Genomic DNA, 16921 nt, shown 5'->3' with positions numbered 1-16921 from the left:
AAGGCCTAATCCCACCTCAGTGGTCATCTTACTCCTTAAGGACTGGTGGGAAAGTAAAGTTCAATTTGTTTAAGTGCATCTGTGCAGGATTTCTTTGTTTAAAGGGCAGTAATGGGGTACATACATTTTATGTTGTTTTGAGGTATAGTCTGTAAATGTTGGGACGGATTCCTTTTATTTTAACTTTTTTTTTTTAAATCTTTGCTTATTTTGAGAGAGCTAGTGAGTGGGGATGGGTTAGAGAGAGAATCCAAGCAGGCTCCACATTGTCAGCACAGAGTCCAACTCGGGGCTTGAACTCACGAACCGTGAGATCGTGACCTGAGACGAAATCAAGAGTTGGATGCTCAACTGAGTGAGCCATCCAGGCGCCCCAGTACTGATTCCTTTTAAAAGTGAGAGCAAGGACATATCTTAGGGGCTTTTGCTGTCCCACTGTATGGTATGCACTCAGTAAAAGTTTACTAAACAATAGGAATGTTTGCCATTGGATTTATTCAATCTGAAATACGGTATATAGGTGGTGGTTCTGTATATGTTCATTGGGGTTTTCCTAAGGAACGTCTGAAGAGTGCGTGAAGCAACTAGGTCTTTGCTTCATTTATCCACTCCATAATTTCTAGCTTCTTACTGAAGTCATTTGCTTTTTAAAATTAAGACCTGACACGTAGAAGCTCGGTGTATTCACATTTTTCCCAACTGTCAAAGTGCTGGACTTTAAACTATGGTGGGTATTGGGGGACCGACCACAAGAGGTTAATAAGATCCTATCATAAATGAAAAATGCATTCAGTTTTGCGAAGTCAGATATTTAATGTTAGGATATTTATCATCTGTCAAGATAGATGTGAAAATTCCAGCATTTAACTGTGGACAAGGCTCTGAGCTCAGTCTTATGTATTTTATCCCACTTAATCTCCACAAGAGGCAGGTACTATTTCTGAGGCACACGTCCAAGGTCATTCCTAAGTGAGATTGTATTTCACCAGACATAATAGACTTCATTGTAAGCATTTGAAAGAAGGTATTGTGTTTAAGTAAATACCACAGCTGGTGAGTTGTAAACTGGTATACGTAGATTTTCAGGTCCATTCTATTTAGTCCTTAAATCGGACAGAATGGGATTGGACCACATGTTGTGAGGATCCGAAACTGAAGTAGAAACTCTTGTTTAGGTTTAGTATTGCTGATACAGAAAATTTAGGAGCAAGCAGGACTTGTTTAATGTATGCTAAAGCACACATGAAGAAGTGGTTCTGTCAACACAAAATAACCTGCTGTTGGGAGAGGGGGCAAGAAAACTTCCTATTAAAGTATTGGGTATCAGTGTCCCAAAAGCATTTCTCTTACCATCGGTGGTTGAGAGTCATAGCCTCTAACTTGCTCAAAGGCCTTTCTGCATGCAGTACATGGGTAAATAATATATTCTGACAATATCTGGAACATTTTCCATTGTTAGAGTAACTCCTATTTGTCATAGTGTTTGCCTTGTGGTGTTGATATTTGCAAAGAAATAGAGAGGGGGATGATGTCGTTCTGTTACTGAAGTGGTGAACCAAAACCGAATCTGTACTATTTTGCCATATCGTTTTAAAGGATGGGTGGTTTTATTTGTAGGACTTAACGCCAAAACCTGAGCCAACCCTCATGAAAACAGGAAATAAAACCAGTGAAGTCCTTGTCACCTTCAACAGCACCGACTTCATTGGTCTCGCCACCTTAGGAGGAATGAATAGAAAGTGAATGGCCGGACTTTTCAGCATAATTCCATCATTTCGGCCTAGCAGGTTTATGCCTTAGGGTGTGCTTTGAAAAAGGACCTGTAAAAATAAACTCCCCACTGGTGTGTTGATCTTTATTTTATAAGCTTTACTGTTCAAGTGATGTTTACCGTTTAATAAAGCATTTTAATGACATGGAATCGGAGACCTCCCTCTTCAGTGGATTTTCTGGGTTAGTGACCCTATTTTTTTCCAGTAAGTTAAGACTTAAAAGTGTAAAATTTCCCAAGAGTACACCTGAGATGGCCTTCAGTTGGCTCACATAGCATAGTTCAGCTCTTTGTGTCATGAGGACCCGTACATTGTCTTTCTCAAATGTCTTAAGTATTTTGAGTGTTTTCAGTATTTTTACCAACCACTAGTGATGGACATACTCTTTCCAAAAATTGGTATATTGCAGTGTCCTTTTCCATCTTACTTTGACCTCTACCATTATTAGATCCTCATCATCTACACACTAATACATATCTTTATATAGTATGTAATCTATCTTTAAGACTACATGCTATGGGTTGTTGGCCTCACGTTGAGTTTTGCGCAGGTAGACTGGCAGACAACTTTGAAGATTCTGGGTTGAATTTCATTTTGATTCAGGCTCCACAGGAAACAGTTGAAACCAGAATGCCATCTTCTGCGTTATTTTATAGACATTTTTATTACTCTCTTTTAGGTACTCAAGGAGTTGCACCTGGTCCTGTAATTGGGCTCCAAGCACCATCCACTGGTCTCCTTGGTGCCCGACCTGGCCTAATCCCACTTCAGCGCCCTCCAGGAATGCCTCCACCTCATTTACAGCGATTTCCTTTGATGCCACCTCGTCCCATGCCACCGCACATGATGCATAGAGGTCCACCGCCAGGCCCCGGGGGCTTTGGAATGCCTCCACCTCATGGAATGAAAGGCCCCTTTCCACCGCATGGCCCCTTTGTTAGGCCTGGGGGAATGCCAGGGCTTGGGGGCCCGGGGCCAGGCCCAGGGGGTCCCGAAGACAGAGACGGGAGGCAGCAACAGCCACAGCCACAGCAGCCGCCACCGCCACAGCCGCAGCCACAGCAGCCGCCACCAGCTCAGCAGCCGCCACCGGCTCAGCAGCAACCACAACCGTTTAGAAACGATAACAGGCAGCAGTTCAATTCAGGTAGAGACCAAGAGAGGTTTGGAAGAAGATCTTTTGGAAATAGGGTGGAAAATGACCGGGAACGGTATGGGAACCGTAATGATGATAGAGATAATAGCAATCGTGAAAGGAGAGAGTGGGGAAGAAGGAGCCCTGACCGGGACAGGCACAGAGACTTGGAAGAGAGAAATAGACGCTCTAGTGGGCATCGAGACAGAGAGAGAGATTCTAGAGATAGAGAGTCTCGTAGAGAGAAGGAAGAAAACCGAGGAAAGGAGAAGCCTGAGGTGACAGACAGGGCAGGTGGTAACAAAACCGTTGAACCTCCCGGTAGCCAAGTGGGAGACGTAGACACTGTTTCAGAACTTGATAAGGGGGAGTCTGAGTCTGCAGTTGTAAAATCTTCTGAAGAGTTACCTGCTGAGGCTACCTCATCCGTTGAACCCGAAAAGGATTCTGGCTCAGCAGCAGAGGCTCCTCGTTAGAGACTGGAATTTGTCAAAATGTGACAGTGACGCTTCTGGAGTGTAGAGCTTGAGGTGTACAGATGCTGTATTATATTTGCTCCTGCTATATCACAGCCCCGCAGTAGTTGGTGGGGAATTGTAAGCAATTTGATTGCTTCCCTTCTATTTAAAAATAGCCACAAAATAACAAAAAATACTGAAAATATGAATAAATATTACCCTTTTTGCTGTAACTTTTTAAAAGTTTTGACTTTAAAAAGTTTACAAATCGTAATTAGAAGTGCTCTCTATTTTTTTTTTTTTTAATTTAAGACAAGGTAACGGTGAAAGCTCCTCAAAACAATAGGGATGTTTTTAATAAACTCTATTTTCATAACAAACTTTAATGTGTGCTATTCTTCCTACACTGCATTAAGGTGGAAAAGGATTGTTCACCATCAAAGTTTGAGCTGTTAATACTGTATTGGAGTCTAAATTAGACTTGTTTACTTGATGGAAATAGACATCTTTATGTAGTTACTCTCAAACACTTCATTTGTAATACTTTTTATTTTTAGCATTTCAGTCATAAGGTGTAAAGGTTCATGGTTTTAATGTTAATGGAAAAGCTTGTTAGTTTCGCAGTTCAATCAAGGATTTCTTTTTTGCCATTGGCTTTGTGGTAAATGGTGCCCTAATTAATTTGTAAAGAGAAATTTTGCTGGGGGAGGAAACTGGATCCCAGAGTACCCGTTTGTACTATAAAATTATCCGATTGCCTGGGTATTACTTATTTAGAAGGTTGAATGTTTTCTTACCATCCCATTAAATTTTTCAAAAGGGTGAAAGAAATCAAGGTTAAATTTGCAACCTAAAAGCTTTTTGTCTTATATGTTTTAAGGACTTAAAAGCAACCTATTGTTTCCTATAATATAGGCTTTGTCTGTTGCCTTTCTTTACCATTTTTTAAACTCCCCTGCTGGGCAGAGGTAGACTGAACTTTTTGTCACATATGAGAACATATATTTTCTCTTTTGCTTAAAATTGTTGGGTTTACTAGGAAAAATAGATGTAGGTTATCCAAGAACTATTACATGAAGTCATCCAAAGCCAAATCAAACCTGTGTCTGAAATAGTTCAGAAAAGCAGTTCCATAAAACTGCTTTACTCAGTGCCAAGGAAAAGACCACACAATCCAAGTATTTATGGCCTTGTTGAACCTTTTTTTTCCCCCTAAATTACATTTTTAAACTGTCCTCGTTTCATTCAGTGTGTTGAGCAGTAACTTTTTCTTTGCCCTCATCCCCAGGCGAAGCTGCTTTATTACTTTGGTTCTTAAATAGTACTCTGCAGCAAGATCTTGGTTTTGACAGGGACAATGTATCTAGGACAATGTTCTTGTGTTCCCGACTTTAGAAAATGAGAAAAAAATCCAGGTTCGTATCTGCACTTAAATGATAAAGCTTGTCCTTTGTTTGATGTTGGCCCACGGAGAGGTTTTAAAAAGTCCTAACTGAAACTGCTTCTGGAAAGAAACATACATGTGATCATTTAGTGGTCAGATATCAGGGATTTAAAAAACCCGTGTTTCCAATTGTAAGTATTGGGATCATCCAATTTGCACATGACAAGCCCCCCCCGCCCCCCCCGTACCAAGTGGTAGTGATTACACTGGAGACTTGAAAGGTCACAAGCAGGTCCCTATATTTGTACTCCATTTGTACACATATGTACTCCAAATTGCACATTAGTGAAATCTGTTCAGATTTTTAAATCCTGACTGATTTTAACCACTTATTCTGAGCATATTCTTTATCACCAATTTTAAAACTTTGAAAGCACTACAAATTGTCCTTTTCCAAATTTGCTTTTCCCCTCCCAAGCGATATCCTACATTTGATTAAGTATAGCATATATTTATGATCAATCAGAACTGTAGCTTCTTTCTGGTTTCTTTATTAGAAATAATGTTCTGCAACTCTCAATAAACGACTATGCTCCAGAGTCAAATCTGAACTAGGTTAACATTCATTTAAAAGCAGTTTCTCATAGGTACATAGCAAGTACTTACGATAAGAGAACTAGCCTTAAATTTACTAATTTGATGTATAAATCCTTAGACATAACCCACGTTTAAACATTTCCTTGGTTCCATCTTAAAATGCTATGGTAGATTTCTTTAAATGGCTAATGTGAAAGCAGACTGGCACAGATGGAGTAACTGCTCACGTGTGTATGGAGAGAAATATGTGCCACTGTGGCAGGTAGGTAATGAGGAGCTAATCAGAGAAACCATCTTAATTTCCCTGAAGCTGACAAAAGATATTTGTCCAAGATTTAAATTGAGGTTAGTCTTAGCTAAAAGACCGGCTGCTAAAAATTTAAACACCATTTAAAACACTTTGAAAAGTGACCTCTATGAAACATGTAATACCTGTCAACCTACTACTCAATCTGTTCTGTTCAAACTCTATGTAGGGTATCAAGAGCTAATTTTGAGTTTCAATCTGGATACTTCACTAGGTTCAAAATTCAGTGCCATATGGTATATTTGTTTATTGCGGGCTTGAATGAGAATTGAAGAAATTCAGACAATGAAGTTTAATACCCATGATTATTAAGCCTCGCAAAATACAGAGATCATTGAAACAGACATTTTAACTGAATAGGAGTTTTATAAAATTATACAAATCTTCCAAGTGATCATAAATCAGTTCTCATTACAGGTACTTAAAGCAATTAAAAAGTCACACAAATTACACTTTTAAAGTTACAGTGTTTAATGTTTATCAAGTTAAATTTCTACAACTAGCAAGATAACATAGGAGTTACTAGGACTCAGATCGCATCCTAGGGAATATTTACTTGGCGATCCCAATGACACCACAAGCCAAACGACTCCCAGCGTTTCCCGTTTGCGTACTTTCTTCATTTCCACCTTTGCCCAAGTCATCTCGTTTCTCGTGGACCTTTAAAAAGTTTTAAGAACATTAACATACTTAGTGCTAGCAAGTAATTACCACCTCTTCCCAACAATACCCAAAAGACTTTTAAGAACCACTTAATGTTAGAAAACACCGTGTTAAAATAATTCCTAGCAGGGAAATACGCTAATATTTAATCTAGTAGTAAAAAATAGCAACAACTACTACTCAAAGCTTTCACTTGATGATTCAGATGGAAGTTACCTGTCCATGCTAGGTTTGAGCTGCTATCGCTAAAACCCCAACGACTCTTCTAGGCCACCACATGCCAATGTTAACCCTCCGTGAGACATGTTCATGGCCTCAATTACACTTATTCTCTTACAATAAACATTGTTTTGGAGAGAAAAGAAAAGGAAAGTGAATTTTAAAAACTCAAAATTGTGCCTAATGAACTAGAAGTCTAAATGATCTTAAAAATATCTCAGGACTATTTAAATAACAGCATTTTCAATTTGGCTCATCTAACACTGATCGATGATTTTTCTGCCTCACAACTACAGCTGAAGAAAAGTCAAGGGTCAGCTGTAAAGAAAGGACTACAGGCAACAGAGAGCCTAGACTACTTGGTGTTTGTGAGAACCAGATGCAGCTCCCAGGCAGTCCCTTCCACGTGTTAGACAAGTGACCATAACCTGCAGATGCGAATAAGGAATACTGAGGCCTGTCTCAGATTTTAGACCTAACAAAATGTTCTGTTTAACTACCGGGGGGGGGACATTCAATCGTGGCAAGAAAATACGGCCATTTAAAAACCAGACAAAGACGACTTCTGCTTCCACAATATGGATCTAATATGATCAAACGTAACCTACTTTACTACTGCATCTTAGCAGAACAGTGTTCATAACCAACCTAGATCATTAATTCATCGTCACTGTCATCAATAGGTTAACTGGTTTTCCTAATCTGAACTAAAAGTACAATGTATGTGGATCAGGATCAATAATCATGAAATCGTGAGAAGATATAGGACCGTTAGAAAAAACTGTATGCATACCCTATTATATGAAAACTCACCACCATCGTGCGGCCAATGATGGAATGGTCTCCTGAGAGTGCAATCAGAGAATCTTCCATAGACACGTTGGCCACACCGTCCTTGCCAGCAGTTACGTTGCCAAGGTCTCCAACATGCCTAACATTGAAAAAGGGTCAGGGATTAGGACTGATTTCCATTTACCTTACCATCAGGCTAGTTTGTGAGCTGAATTAAAAACTGAGTCAGATACATAAGGATGGACAAAGAGGTGGATGTAATATGTATCAAATAGCACCCACTTTTTCAGAATGACAAAATTTTGGAACATACAAACTAGGAACAACTTGACATTCTAGACCCATTGCTCTTCAAAGCTTCAAATCTACAAAGTAATACTCTGGGAAGAATCGTGGGATGGGGGCACATCTGGAATTTCAGAGGTAAAGTACCAAAGGGTAAATTCTGAGTTATGCCTGTTAATTCTCGGCATGGCTAAGAAAGCTATGCCCCAGGCCTGTTATAAAAATAAATTACTCCCAGTCCTTAAATTTAGTATTTTCCTGAAAGGCTCTCTCAGGAAACACACATACAAATGGACTCACTGAATTTTCAGTAACAATTTTATCTACAAGGCTACCTATGTTTCACAATGATGGTTTATGTTGCTAGTGGTTGACAGTACTGTTATTCATGACATTTCCTGTATTAGTTCCCTTTGGCACTTGTATTAGTTCTATATTCAATAAATGCTACAAAACCAAATCGTCTTAAGTGTCCCCATTTGTCAATTAACAGCCCAGGGAATAAGCCGCTCCAGCACTTGGGGATACAGGGTTACTTGGGGCGGGGTGGGAGGCATACGTACATAGAGGGCCTACCTAGAGGGCAATGAATTCAAGAGCAGAGGTGGGGAAGACTACTCAGTTATGTCAGCGTGCAATCTGCAAGTACTATACCCGCTCTGACCCAACAAGCCAGTGCCATACTTTGGATAAGAGTTAAGCACTTTGTCACTCACCTCTCTTGATCTTTTGGCCCACCATGTTTTTTGGATAGAGGATTAAAGTGAGGGCCTGCACTGGTACAGCCTATTTGCCAAAAGCAAAAACAAAAAGGTAGCTAAATTATGAATCATAATTCCAAAATAAATTCTTAAAACAAACTGGTCATTACTAAAACCTCAAACAGAGAAAATACTGACCTACATCATAACTTCTAGGTTCATAAAAACAGGAAGCAACACCTTAAGACAAAATAAAATAGGCAAGCAGTAGGGACAAGTTCTAACTAGTGTGTGTGACAGCGGTAAAGGTAATACCCTTCTCTGGGCTTTGATTTCTTCACTGCCCCGTAAAACAAGAGGGCCAAGACTTGATCTTCATGGTTCTTCTATCATTAAAACCCCAGGATTATGACTGTAGTTTATAAGGTAGCATACCTTAACTACAAAAACTCACCTCCCCGGCAACACACTACCAAGGAGCCCTACTGTGGCCTTTACTTGGTACCCGCAGAATATAAAATGGCACCTTCTGTCTAAGGGCCAAGGCTGTTGCCTCACAGAACTCCAGGAGTTGGCATTCAGAATATATTCTGTAAAAATGGCACTCTTGTGCTTCAGGGAAGGCCTTTCTCACAGAACACAATGCAGAAAGTGCTTTTGTGACATGGCTTTCTTCCCTCAGCAGGTGACGGAAAGTCTCCATTGTTTACAGCTACTCCCCAGCTCCCCCAGGGAGAAGACACACAGGTTACAGGAAGCAGCACAGTAAGTCCATGGCACACACCTCCCAAAGCAGAGCCAGTAAAAAAGTAAAGAGCAACCTGAGGAGTTTTGCTAATTGTTGAAATAGATCAAAGCGTGTCATTAAATCACAATTCTTACAGGAACTAAATTACAGAACAGTAAAAACAAATTCCAGCAAGATGAATCAAGTTTTCACCATAAAAAGTCTCAACACCCAGTTCAGATTACTCAAAAACGGTAGAAGAGGATTAAATGCATTTTAACCCATAAACTTTTGTTCACTTGCTTCTAATTAATGGAACTCAATCCAAAGCATCAAGAGTTTACATTCTTTTTTCATATTTGACTTTCCTTCTGTCCCACTAAGACCCCTGCGTCGGCAGCATGGAGCTATTCTTACAGGATGATGCAAATAAATGCAGACCCTGTGCTTGAAGCACCCACCCTCAACCCCAGCTCACAAACACCTGCGATCACTATGGCAGTAAGAAAGTAGCTTTTTTGTTTTCTAAAAAAATACTTGAGACTCTTTTATAATCAAGATATGATCATAAAAAACAAACAAAAACCACATCAACTTCTTCCTCTTCCTTTCCACACTTAAAGAGTCCAAAGCCAGTGCTATGGCTCATTTCCCTAAGGTCTACCTTAGTAATCATATTATCTTGACTTTTTTTTTTTTTCATGTTAAGGGGTAGCTCTACTCAATACATTTATCTTACTATGTGAAACAGGTAGGAGTCACTGGACCAACACAACACCCACCTTGTGTATTATCTCCAAACTGATGGACGTGGAATCCATGCTCGCCTTCAGTCAATCCTGTAATGGTTCCTGATACCACAACAGGCCCATTGCCCTTTAGTCAAAAAAAAGTGCAAGAAGTTTGAGAGAGCAAGTGCTGCTAAACAAAGAAAACAGGTGAATTATCTTTACCAGTCACAGGAAAAGAACACGGGAGTTGAAAGATCTGTGTCCATGGGGCGCATGGGTGGCGCAGTCGGTTAAGCGTCCGACTTCAGCCAGGTCACGATCTCGCGGTCCGGGAGTTCGAGCCCCGCGTCAGGCTCTGGGCTGATGGCTCAGAGCCTGGAGCCTGTTTCCGATTCTGTGTCTCCCTCTCTCCCTGCCCCTCCCCCGTTCATGCTCTGTCTCTCTCTGTCCCAAAAATAAATAAACGTTGAAAAAAAAAAAAAGAAAGATCTGTGTCCAAATCCCAGGCCCACCCCTTTCTAGCGAGCTATTAAACTGTTCCAGGCCAAGGACCCAATGCTAGGGAGATGTGACCTTGTTCTAAGACAGCCCAGGAGCCCTGAAGCCAGCATCACAATTAAATAAAAGACCCCAGTGGCGCCTGGGTGGCTCAGTGGGTTGAGGATGAGTATCTGACTTCCGCTCAGGTCACGATCTTATGGTTCTTGGGTTCAAGCCCCACATCATGCTCGCTGCTGTCAGCTAGGACCCTGCTTCGGATCCTCTGTCCCCCTCTCTTCTCTCTCTGTCCCTCCCCTGCTTGTTCTCTCTCAAAAATAAACAAACATTAAAATAAATAAAATAGCCCAGAAAAAGCACCTAATCAGAGTAGCAAGTAGAGTGAGCACTTAAATGGTAGATTATAGACTTTGTAGGGATTGACTCCCTTTCAGTGAATATGTAACATGAATAAGTTATTTATTTTGTAAATACTTTTGAATATGCTATATCTGCACATGCTGAATAGGTGTATATATCAAACTTTTTAACCCAAATGTCAACACATCATAGCACCTTTTTTTATTCATGCAGACCCTCTTCCATAAAGCAAACATACAAATTTGCCTCCAAAAAAAAAAAAAAAAAGGAAAGAAAGAAAGAAAAAAAACCAAAATGAAACGACACTAATCATATACAACTAACCTAGGATCCCTGGTTCTCCACTCTCCCCCTAGGTGGGTATTTATCAGTTTCCACCAGAGATATTTTTTTATTAATAGCCAGAAAATATCCTGTCCCACTGTCCCCGGGGGACTGATTCTGTTCTAACCAAAGGTACTGTCTTCTAAAGTCATTTTAGGCATTCAAACCCAGATAACCTTTCCACTCTGACAGCACAGAGAAAGGGCAATGAAAACACAAAGGTAGAAAAACACATAGGGATCACCACGCAGGCAACAATAATAGGTAACAGTACTATACAGCTACATACATACAGAAAGAAAGTTAACTAGTATAGCTACAAAGAGATCTTAGGAACTAAAATAAAACACACACAGAAGCACACATGATGGCGTCTTTGTTTTTAGCTTGGTTTGTTTTTTAATAGTCAGGGCCAACAGTTACAAGAGGTGTTGGCCTTGAACATCTGACTTCCCATTGGATACAAAGCACCGCTCAAAGGAAGTAGTGTGGCAACTGCTGCCCTTCTTTGCTCTGCTTTTTGAGGACAGATACACTAGAATTTTTCTAAGCATAAGCTTTAATTCTGTAAAAACCAAAACGAAAGTGTTACCCGCCCCCCCCCCCCCCCGAATACACGGCGTTACCAAGAGCACAGAGACAAAGGGCAGGGTCTTCCCAGCATCTGTACACGGGTCCTGGGTAAAGGCAGAGCACACGGGAGTAGCTCAGCAGTAAGCTGTCTAGTTACAGCCCTACAGGGGCCACACTGTTGTCTTAAATGAGTAAAAACAGGTCAGGGAAGCGAAAGGAATATAAACCAACTGGTCCCGCAGAGTGCTGTCCTGAGCTAATGAAGGCTCAAATTTTTCAAAAGATCTCCAAATTTTTCAAAAAGAAGCCAGGAATCTGGACTTCTAGGTGAAAATTTCAGATTTTTAAAAACTGGAAACTAATCCAAAAATATTTTAAGTTTATTTTTATTTAATTTGACAGAGAGACAGCAAGCAAGGGAGGGGCAGACAAAGAGGGAAACAGAATCCCAAGCAGGCTCCGTGCTGTCAGCAAAGAGCCAAATGAGGGGCTCGAACTCACAAACCATGCTTAACTGACTGAGCCACCCAGATGCCCCACTAATCCAAAATTTTAAACGCTCTCTAAACCAAACAAATATGGTTTATTTCCAATTTAACACACCTGCATATCCGTAGAGCTGTAATGCTGAACTACACAAGGATCTTTTATCAGGTACAAACAGCACCACCAAAATGAAGTTTGGAACTTGAAAAAGGGGAGTCATACATGCAGCTCAGGGAAGGTGGGTAGACTGAGTTACGTATGGATTCACAGCTCGGCTTCTGAATGTAAAGCAGAAGCCATTTCTCCATAGCCAGAGGGAAGGGATCCCTCAGAAGCTGCCTAGATTCTCTAGTATTTTGGCAAAATTACACAAGGAGAGAAGAGCAAAACAAAGTCTGGCAAATGAAAGCAGCAAAATTTAGTCAACTGCCAAAAAGCCTCTTCCAGAAAATTTGCAAACCACTCAAAGGATAAAATTAAACTCCCTTGCATAAATTTCATAAACAGGGACACTTACAAAGATTACTTTTCCTGTCCTCCCACATTTCTGTAAGCCCCTTTAAAGATTAAACCTCATTCATATATTGAATATCACGATTATCAAGCAAAGTACGACAATTTTCCATCAGTTCGTAACCTTGCTAAGATTTGGGAGACAAACACCTTCCTTGTAAAACATGTGTTTCATAATACAATTAGTGAGTATTTCTGTATACTTTATTCTTTGACCATCTCAGTAGGGGGCTTGTTGGTAGAGCAATTTCAAAACCACTTTACAGAAAATTTGGTTAAATCAATGTCCAGACAAGCAAGTTGAGTGACACTCCAGGTCTCCTGACTTCCAACTCCAAAATCCCATCCACTACCCTCTAAAAGTTCTCAAAGCTTGATGCAAATTAGTATTAGTGTAGAAACTAAACCCAGCAATGCTCAGGGGCACCGGGGTGTCTTAGTGGGTTAAGCTTCGGACTCTCGATCTCAGCTCAGGCCATGATCTCACAATTCGTCAGATAGAGCCCTGCATCAAGCTCGCTGCAATGTCAGTGCCAGGCCTGTTTGGGATTCTCTTTCTCTCTCTCTCTGCCCCCCCCCCCCCCACTGGTTCTCTCCCTCTGAAAATAAACATTAAAAAAAAAAAAAAAAGCCAACCAGCAATGCTCATATTGCGCCCTGACAGATTTTGATATAATTGATCTGGAATTAGTATCAGTATCACATTTTTTAAAAGCTCCCCAAATGAGTCTACTGTGCACCCAGGGTAAAACATCACAGGTCTGGAAAACACCCAAGGGAGTAGGTTAGTTCTCTGGCTTCTGGAGCTTTGGAGGAGGAAAAGGAGCTTTGCCCAGGGCCATCTTCTTTGACTTTACAGCCAGACCATGACCCAGAGCAAGGGTCAGCAAACTTTTCGGCAAGGGGCCAAGGTTTCTGTCCCCTTAAAATCAAAAACAAACGGAGACCAGCCCTGATAATTCCCTGATCAGACAAAACCAAGTTAGTCATACAGGCAAAAGCTTAATTGGCTTATTTGGCAAGACTAACTTGACATGGGTCATCTCTTATTTATGCCTTGTGGAAATGGTAAGCAAAACTCAAGCTGTTTCCCAAGGTCAGTATGTGGTAGCCACTAACCAATTTCTTAGCATCTAAGAAAACTAAAATCATAACCCATCACTGCGAAACATAAAGTCATTGCCTTCTCACTACAGAAGATGCTTTATGACAATATATACCCCTCAGCCGCGTTCCATGAATTGGTCTGAGTGCTCCTGGTTCACGACCATCTTTTGGTGTGTGCACAATAAACTTTCACTAATCAGTACTTCAGGGATTCAATGGTTTTATTTCTTTGTACAGTCGCATGACTCTTGTTTTTTAGGACCCTCTGAACTAACCATATACAAACCACTCTTAGCTCCGGGGCTGTACGAACACCCGCATGGGGACGGGCTGTGCCCACAGGCTGCAAGCTGCAGACCTCTTGAGCGGAAAGGAAACCCCAAAGCGGGGTAACGGATGCGACTATACCCAGGTGGCTCGGCCGCACTCGCCACCACCAACCCGCCCCCCCCCCGCCCCCGCCGCCCCATTCCCGAACCTCAAGGGCGGCCAGGCCCCGGACTGCGCAACTCCGAATCGGCACGAGCTTCAGGACCCAGAAAACGACCCCGCAAGGAAGGGCCACAGCCTCTGCAAAAACGTCACGTCTCCGCCCCGGCCTACCGACGCGGCGGCGCCGGCCCAGGCCCTCGGGGCAGCCGGCCTCTGTCCGCGCTCTCCAAGCACCCCCGGGGCCGCCCGAGGCTCCTTCCCTGCACCCCTGCCCAGGCCTAGCCACGCACCGCCGCCCCTGCCCGGCCCGCCCGGTGACTCAGCACTCGGCCGCCGCACCGCCGCGGGGAAGAGGCCTCGGGCGGCGCGAACCCGCAGACTCCGCGCAGCGGGGGCGTGACGAAGGCGGCTCGAGGCCCGGCGGGACGGCGCTCCGGGGCACAGGTGAGCGGGCGCGGCCTTCCCGCCGGCCTCCGCCCCAGCCCTTGCCTTCTGTACGAAGTGGATGGTGCCCTCCACCGGGCCCTGGCCCTTCAGCACGCACACGGCCTTCATCTCCATGACTCTCGGGGTCCGGTCCGAGCTTCGAGGGCTCCGAGGACACCGGAGGACGCCGCAGAAGACGCCGACGCAACCCGAGGCGGCCGCGCCGCGCGCTCTTAAAGGCTGAAGCTCTGGCTCCGCCCACCCTGGCCCGGAACCAATCGTCCCCCGCGCTCAGCCCGCGCCCCACAGGGCTTTGGCACGCGAGTGGCCTGGAACGACCGGGGGCGGGACTAAGGGGCGGCGTGGGGAACCTTGCGTCCCGCGCCGCCGGCTCCCTCCGCCCCGCGGCTCGAAAACGCCCAGAAACATGGAACTGTGGAAAAAATCAGCCATTCCCTTCCAGCCTGTGGATTGCAGTACGCGAACCTGGGGAAATGAGGTATACGTGGCACGCCTTTAATTTCTTAAGTCACTTTGTCTGGAAATGTCATCGGTTATAATGACCTTGTCTCCTCTGTTGCTTGGAAATTGGGATGCGTCAAGCTGGTTGCTTTTTGTGGTTTTCATGTGTGTCTTGTTTCTTGGGTTTCTGAGGGTGTGTAAGGTCGGCGCATCTGAATCTCTGCCCTTGCCTTTTCTTCCCTGCGGTTGTTTTAGTCCTCAGCACACAGCGTTGGTAATCTGGCTAGAGGAACTCTGTGTTCTCTTCACAGTTTTCCTGTTAGACCGAGAAGGCCACAACCGGTGAGAATCCCAAAACGTCAGCTGACTGACTTCTGCACGTCTCTCGTGTTTCGTGCGGCCCTCCTGCCCCAGCAGTCGGGGAGGAGGGCAGAATGGGCACACAATTTATACCTCTAAACGCCGGAATATTGCTTAGTCTTCCAGAAAGATATTTCCAAATTTGTTATGAAATGAGCAAAAACACAAACTACTTGTGTGTGTATGTTACTAAAGGATAAACATATTCACTGTGTGCTCCGAAATGTGTAGAAAGATGGACAGGAGACTCTGGCACCTTTGGGGTGCAAATTTAACTTCTGCTAGGTTCTCGTAGAATTTTTTTTTTTTTTTTTTTTTTTACAGTGAATGTGAATTTGTTTGCAACGATACGGCTTTGAGAATCCTATCCACCTTCCTCCGCACACACTTTTGCAGGGAGGCTAGTTTGATAGGCCATGGGAAGGGGGCGGCGCCTGGGTGGCTCAGTCTGCTGAGCATGGGACTCTTGGTTTCGGCTAAGGTCATGATCTTATGGTTCCTGGGTTCAAGCCCCACCTAGAGAAGGCAGAGCCTGCTTGGGATTCTCTCTCTCCTCTCTCTCTGCCCCTTCCCCTGCTCTCTCTCTCTCTCTCTCTCTCAAAAAAAGAATAATAAACTTTAAAAAAAAAAGTTGGTATTTTAAAATAAACCACGCTGGGGGCATGGAGGAGAGTAGGCATCTTCATCTCCCACCCCGACAGGGCATGCCTGACTGAACACCTACAAAGTTGACTAAACTGTTTTTGGAGGTGGGATGAAGTTACCTTAAAGTGGAAGTGTGCATTAGAGTCACTTAAAGGGCTCGTTAAACTGCAGGTTGCTGTGGTTCTGGAACTTTCATTCCTGACTTGTTCCCAGGTAGCACCGGTGCTGCTGGCCTGGGACCTCGCTTTGAGAACCTGTGGCTTGCAGGAGTTCTTGCCCACGAAAGCAGGAAAATTGAGGCAAAGGGCTGGACCCTACTTGACTCCAAAGAGGAGATGGGGAAGGTGTCCTGAAAAGAAAAGTGGAGACAAGGAGACCCCGATAGGGGCCAAGAAGGGACAGACATACAGGAAAAAGAGCTCTGCTTGCTGGGGATTTGTGTTCTGTTTGCTATGTGGGATTTTTAAATCCTCCCCATTTCCTGAGAACTCTTCACCATGAGATCCGTATTTCCCTCAGTCGGCAGGATTCAGTGGTGAGGATGACATAATACTGAGACCTAATCCAAGGCCACAGTGACACCAGGGCAAGGAGTGCTTCAGCCACATCTGTGTTAAACTTTATTTATTTATTTAGATCCTCAGACTCCAAGGCTTCCTCTACCAGAGATGCACAATCCACATTTTTTATCGTCCTCTTGAAAGTGCACATATTTGTAATTTTGCTGCTTATACTTACTACTATTCTCCAGGCATATGCCAATAGAGAGTTGGATAAATGTGTGCATGCCAGCCAAAGGGCCTTTGCTCAAGGTCTAAGTTTCTTTGGGTTCCAGGAAGTTAGAGACTCAGGTTTCAGTTCATCGGGAGTACTTGGCAAAGATCCAGCCCCCGAACCAGCCAGCCCATGGAGGCAAAGAACGGCCTGGGACAGGGGCTTGGTTCTCTCTTGAGCTATTCAGATG

The 16921-nt window shown here is 43.3% G+C and overlaps 2 protein-coding genes across 2 annotated transcripts in view; one reads left to right on the top strand and one right to left on the bottom strand.

Moving 5' to 3' along the window:
- The window catches only part of SCAF4 (SR-related CTD associated factor 4), a 59635-nt gene extending 56037 nt beyond the window's left edge, over positions 1–3598 (top strand). The window contains 1 exon segment of the mRNA XM_047098689.1: positions 2452–3598. Within this exon segment, the coding sequence (XP_046954645.1) occupies positions 2452–3383 (932 nt within the window). The 3' untranslated portion in view covers positions 3384–3598.
- Positions 3599–5885: 2287 nt separating this feature from the next.
- SOD1 (superoxide dismutase 1) lies at positions 5886–14699 on the bottom strand. Its single transcript, XM_047098690.1, has 5 exons — positions 14554–14699; positions 9823–9916; positions 8329–8398; positions 7349–7466; positions 5886–6313 (listed from the first exon to the last, which is right to left on the bottom strand). The coding sequence occupies exons 1-5, from the start codon at positions 14623–14625 to the stop codon at positions 6206–6208; spliced, it is 462 nt and encodes a 153-aa protein (XP_046954646.1). The 5' UTR covers positions 14626–14699; the 3' UTR covers positions 5886–6205.
- Between the last annotated feature and the right edge of the window lie 2222 nt (positions 14700–16921).

Source organism: Lynx rufus, unplaced genomic scaffold (assembly GCF_022079265.1).
Source record: "Lynx rufus isolate CCGP_SWC_20201006 ecotype Redwood Valley unplaced genomic scaffold, mLynRuf1.p SCAF_5, whole genome shotgun sequence".
NCBI classification, from domain to species: Eukaryota; Metazoa; Chordata; class Mammalia; order Carnivora; family Felidae; genus Lynx; species Lynx rufus.
Note: the sequence above shows the minus strand (reverse complement) of the source record. Positions and strands in the feature narration are given on the sequence as shown.